We start from the raw sequence: 5,998 nt of genomic DNA on the forward strand, positions 1-5,998 counted from the left end.
CGGAAAGAAGTGAGACTGACCGACCGATCACTGATCCGGGCCGATCATGAGGAAAATCGGCCGATTCCGATCCCTGGCCGATCGATCGGTGCATCTCTATTGACAACTTTTGCCATGCAAAAAAGGTGGTTTAAAGCAATAAAGTTTAGAATGACATTAGGGTGTGTAAATAATGACAGAATTTGTATTTTTTTCTGTCTGTGAAGGTCGTCCAACAGATTGACATTCTGACGTCCAATATTGACCTTGGTGAAGACGAACCAAGTCTATCCAATGGACTCTCCCAAGATGCAACCAAAAGCAGTCGAACTGGTGTTGTGGCATTGATCCACAATTCAAACAGCGAAGAGGACATGTCCACTTCCAATTCCTCTCTCGCTCACAGCCCTGTCACTGTGGATTTTGTTCACATTAACAGTCCTTCACCGATGACAAACTGCACAAGTCCATCCCCTCCTGAGCAACGATCCGTTACTGCTGAGGATAAAGGCAAACGAGTTGTGAAACAGAGCTCAGAGACTCAAAAGACAGCCAATGGAAACTGCCTACCGCATCAAACGGCAAGGAAAGGCCAACTGGAAAACCACAGACCCCCTGTAGCTCCAGCAGTGTGCACTAACTCAAATAAAACCCAACGGCCTCCACCTTACCCTCAGAACGGACAGGTGAAGATGAGGACGCCCCCCTATCCTGGAAAACATAAGACCCTCTCCTCCACCGTAGTGTAAGGATACAAAACTCACTTTCACAGAAACCCAATCATCAGCAAAGAGGACAACATACGCAAACACATCACACATACTCATAGATACATCGCACACATGCTTAATCGTTTACCAAGTAACTCGTCCAAATGCTTCTTGGTGACGAAACTCAGGGTAAGTGGACACTACATGTCCTTAGACAAATGGTCAGCATGTGCTTGCTGTGTTTATGTTCATGCATGTGTGTATCTGCACTTCTAAACTCAAATTATCAGGTATTTATACACTACCGTTCAAAAGTTTGGGGTAAGATTTTTGAAAGAAGTCTCTTCTGCTCACCAAGGATGCATATTTTTGATTAATTTTTCAGTAAAAACAGTAATATTGTGAAATATTTTTACAATTTAAAATAGCTGTTTTCTATGTGAAAATATTTCAAAATGTAATTTATATATTTGATGTAAAGCTGAATTGTCAGCATCATTACTCTACTCTTCAGTGTCACATGATCCTTCAGAAATCATTCTAATATGCTCATTTGCTGCTCTAGAAACATTTCTGATTATTATCAATGTTGAAAATAGTTGTGCTGCTTCATTTTTTTTTTTAGGATTTTTATATTTTGTGACATTACATATGCCATTATTGTCACTTCTGATCAATTTAATGCATCCTTGCTAAATAAGTATTAATTTAAATTGTTTTTACTGACCCTAAACATTGGAACAGTAGTGTATTATCTCATTATTGTATTTATTTACATTTAGCCTATGTATTATCTCAACTGTTTCTCCTAGATTAGAACGAGATTAAATATTGCGCAAATGAAAATGTCTGCTTTTCAGCTTCTTAAGAAAAATCTCATGTCTCCTAAAGAGTTTCAGAAGAGATCTCAAAAACGTCTCAAACTGTGCTCATATTAGCAAAGACATCAGAGATCTCAATTTGATAATTTCTCATTAAATTCTCCCAATACCAATGTAATGAGCTGCTATTTACATTTATTTTATACATGCTGTCAACTAATATCATATCAGGAGAAACATCTGAGATGACTCTGAGCTTTAAAAGAGCAATTTCCGACGGGTTTATTTCCCCAAAGTGCTGAAAAATGTGCCACATCCATGTGCCTTTCAGAAAAAAAAACTCACTCTCTATTACAACAGACACCATCACCATGTGTTTTTTCTTAGTTATTATTTCCCAGAAAAGAAAGGCATGGTGGGGTCTGCCGGCATTGAATCATTTCCTTAGAAATAGAGACCGAGTCATTTGTGATGAAGACAGTCTACACAATGACTCAGTGTTAACAAGGCTAACTATGCGTCATGAAAGATGTCTTCCATCTGTTCCGCAGGCTAACAGAGTGTCAGTATGCTGCACTTGTTTCCTCAGATTACGGCGAGCTCTGTTGTTTGCCCCGCAGTCAGAGGAACAGTGTTGAGCGCTGTGCGATTCAAAAGCCGTTCCCGCATCTCAGATCTGAGGCTGAACATGACTTTGGGATAACCGTGCAGCTCTTTGTTGCTTTATCACACAGGATTTCAGGATACAATCAGGAATGTTTGATAAACATTCTATAAATGAAACTTCTATCCACGGCTGATTATATCGGTCCTTCTTTGGTTGATGTCGAGGTACGTTAAAAGTTCAAACACGCGACTTTAATGCTGGGATTTCTTGGAAAGTCATCTTACACTGCTGTAGACAAAATGCAGATAATATTACAACGTCTATCAATTAAATTAACTGGATTTATACATGTCCTGAAGAAAACTTGGGAGGTGCTTGCCTTTGTGGTTGCTAGGGTGTTTTCTGGGTGGATGCTTACAGGCTCAAAAGGGCCCACCCACAAGTCTCTATGATATTATCATCCCTAAATATGCAACCTCACTGGAAAAAGATAGCTATACATACAATTCACTGCAGTTTCCATCTGAAAGTAACACTAGTGGCAATAAAATCACTAACAACATTTATGCCTTTTCACACAAATTATTTAATACAGGGGCAGATTATCAATTAATAAAGACTTATTTTTGTGCAGTTCCAAATGACCTTTTATAATGTTATGAGCTCAAAACACTTTTACCATAGTGCATGATTTGTAAACTAATATATTTTGATGTTTGCATCAAATAATCAGATTTATATGTATGTCTTTTCAGAGTAAACTTGCTCAGTAGCTCACCTGGTATGAGGTACGATTCCAGTGAAAAACAAGTCAAAAGAAATGCTCAAAGACTTGTAGAAGCAAGCTAAAATACCATGCAAATGCATTTTTAATTGCACTTTTGCTTTTGTTAAATCTATTGGTTAGGATTTAGTATAAGGTTAAGAGTAGGTTGTACGTTATTTTCAAATGCAATACAGCATTGACCTAGCATCTCTCTCCAGAGACTTCATTTATGTACAACGTAATAAAATGTGAAACAATGTATAAAACATTGCCAGATTCACGTTCATGTATTCTGGAGAAAACTGCATGCACTTTTAGTGCTGCTCATTGGACATTTCATTTAAGTACAAATAAACAGCATTGCCAGATTTACGCTCATCTGTATCAGAAAAAACTGAACACGCTTTTAGCACCACTCACTGGATATTTAATTTACCTACAACAAACAACGTAATAAAATATCGCCAGATTCACTTTTTATTGGTATCACAGAAAAAAAAAAAATCAGAAAATGCTTTCAGTGCTCTTCACTGGACATTTCATTTTCATATAACGACCAACATCGCCAGATTCACATTCATGTGTTTTGGAGAAAACTAGGGATGCACCGATACCACTTTCTCCAGTACTCGCCCGATACCGATACTTTTATTTTTGGTACTTGCCGATACCGAGTACCGATACCAATTTTTATTGCATTTGTCAATTTTTTAAATATTGGGTACAGAAACCAAAAGAGTATGTATAATGTTAGTTGGTTAACTTCATTTATCAAATAGATACAGTCAAACCAAAATTTATTCAGACACCTTCAACATTTCTCACATTATCACAGTTTATTTGCTATAGTATTAGAGTTAAACTGTGTCAGAACAAATTCAGCTTGATAATGTTCGATAACTTTGATAGAAAGGTATGTAATAGATTACAATCAACCAAAAAATATTCAGACAGCTGTTAGTATGACAGTATTTACACAACTATCAATACTTAGTCGGGCAGCCACTTCGTAGTAGACATCCTTAACTCCATTCTGCTGTATGTTGTTCTGTTGTCGGTGTTTCTTTGTTTGAATATGGCGCTTAACACATGCTGTATGGTATCGGCATTTGGTATCGGGGCATTTTAACGAGTACAAGTACGAGTACAGGAGACCAGTATCGGGCCCGATCGGGTGCATCCCTAGAGAAAACTGAATGCGCTTTTAGTGCCACTCATTGGAAATTGTTTATGTACAACAAACAACATAATAAAACATTGCCAGAATCACGTTCATAACTTACTTTTTTTTTTTTACTTTTTTTTAATTGAATTCGATTTTCACTGAACATTTAATTTACGTGCAACAAACAACGTAATAAAACATCATGAGATTCACTTTCATTCATATCAGAGAAAAGTAAATGCATTTTTAGTGATATTCACAAAGACATTTCATTTACATACAACAACCAACATAAAGTGTTGCCATACTCACATTCATGAGATTTTGAGAAAACTGAACGTGCTTTTGGTGCCACTATGCTGGGCATTTCACTTTGAATGTATTGCGAAATACACAAGAGGCAACGCAATAGATCTATTTTGCAGACATATTTTTCCAATGAGCTTAGGTTGGAAACATGGCTCGCATCCCTCCTTCTATTTTTTGCCATTTTATCAGGTAAAAATCATATTCAATAAGACACAAGATTTTGATGTCTGGAGCATGCAAACATTGAGCTTTAATACTTCTGAAAAACCCCTGGCTTAGGAAGCGCAACTAGTTCAAGTAAGCCATTTAGCTGGGAGAGCTTGAATTTGACACTATTCCCTGACGTATCTGACATTCCTTTGGGGTTGAAGTTAAAATGGCAGATGTGATCTTTGTGTGTGCGGTTGAGAACAAAAGGAACTGATTCCTGCCTGTTGGGATGTGAAAGCAGTAGTTACGGTTTGGCAGTAGAGGGTCATTGTCCTCTAGTGGAGGGTATGCGTCTCTGCACCATTGTTTTTTATCGTTTAAAGGCCGGCCCTTCTGTCTGGTTTTCATTAGAAACCACTTGGCTTAAGGCCTGACCGAATGAGGCATGCTCGTACAATATTTGTGATGGTCAAATAAACACAGGCATTTTCAGACATCATTTACGATGACGGCCACCCACTAGCTGGGAGGGCAACAACAGCTGGGCTCAACACAAACCAGGAAGTAGGTGCATAACAGACAGCGTCACCCAAACACAGCAGATGTTTTCATAGACGTGTGTTTACAGAGAACGCCCACCGTTTGGTGCCTTCGCTCGGGCTACTCAGTGTCGGTTTCAAAAACCATGTCTTCATCGGCTGTAAAACGAAGCCTAAAGGAGAACACTGTACTATTTACAAGTGATTTTCATTTAAATTCCAGTTGGGATTAAAATCCCAAAGGAGATCTCTTTATTACATCACTTGTTTCTCCAAGACAGCAGTGAGATTAAATTGAGAGCAAATGGAGAAACTTTTGCTTAAAGGAACAGGTTACCTTAAAATGTTGTTCCAAACCTGTATACCTTTCTTTCCTCTGTGGAACATAAAGGGAGATATTTTGATGAACATTTGGGTCCAAACAACATTGGACCTCATTTACTTTCAGTGTATTGACAAAAAACACCAAAACATTTTTTTAAATATCTTTTGTGGCAGGAAAATTACAGAATTTTCATTTTTGCATGAACTATCCCTTTAAGCCTCTTGTTTCTCATATGTTTCTCTTAAAAAAAATTAATGTTCTCAAGTTCTCATCAATTCTCATCACTTTTATAGCTCTACATACAATACTCTTACTCTATGGCAGCTTTTCACTCATTTCTGTCTGTTTTTTTCTAAGGAATTTTACGAGAAATGTGAGACAAAGTTGATCAAATTAAACCTTCCAGAGAGCTGTACTAAGTCACCTTAGGGATTTGAAAATAGGGCTGGGCGATATAGCTAAAAAAATGTATCAACGATATAATATTTCATATCGTTCGGTATCGATAATTATTTACATTTTTTATAACCTTTTTTAAAACAAAGAGCAATAGAAACATTTTTTCAAATTTAACCACTGTATTTTTAAATTAACCCAATTTATTGAGACAAACAACAAATATTTTTT

General features: G+C 37.2%; 1 protein-coding gene across 2 annotated transcripts in view; it reads left to right on the plus strand.

Annotated features, from left to right (window-relative positions):
- LOC107740547 (uncharacterized) overlaps positions 1-5,998 on the plus strand; it is a 16,176-nt gene that overhangs the window by 5,054 nt on the left and 5,124 nt on the right. Inside the window, exon 2 of one of the 2 annotated variants that reach the window (XM_016552991.1) lies at positions 207-878. In XM_016552991.1, coding sequence (XP_016408477.1) covers positions 207-728 — 522 coding nt within the window. In that variant the 3' untranslated portion in view covers positions 729-878. The remainder of the gene's footprint in view (positions 1-206; positions 879-5,998) is intronic. The other variant, XM_016552990.1, reaches the window with a different exon arrangement.

Source organism: Sinocyclocheilus rhinocerous, unplaced genomic scaffold, assembly GCF_001515625.1.
Source record: "Sinocyclocheilus rhinocerous isolate Xijiao unplaced genomic scaffold, SAMN03320098_v1.1 scaffold1878, whole genome shotgun sequence".
Taxonomy (NCBI): domain Eukaryota; kingdom Metazoa; phylum Chordata; class Actinopteri; order Cypriniformes; family Cyprinidae; genus Sinocyclocheilus; species Sinocyclocheilus rhinocerous.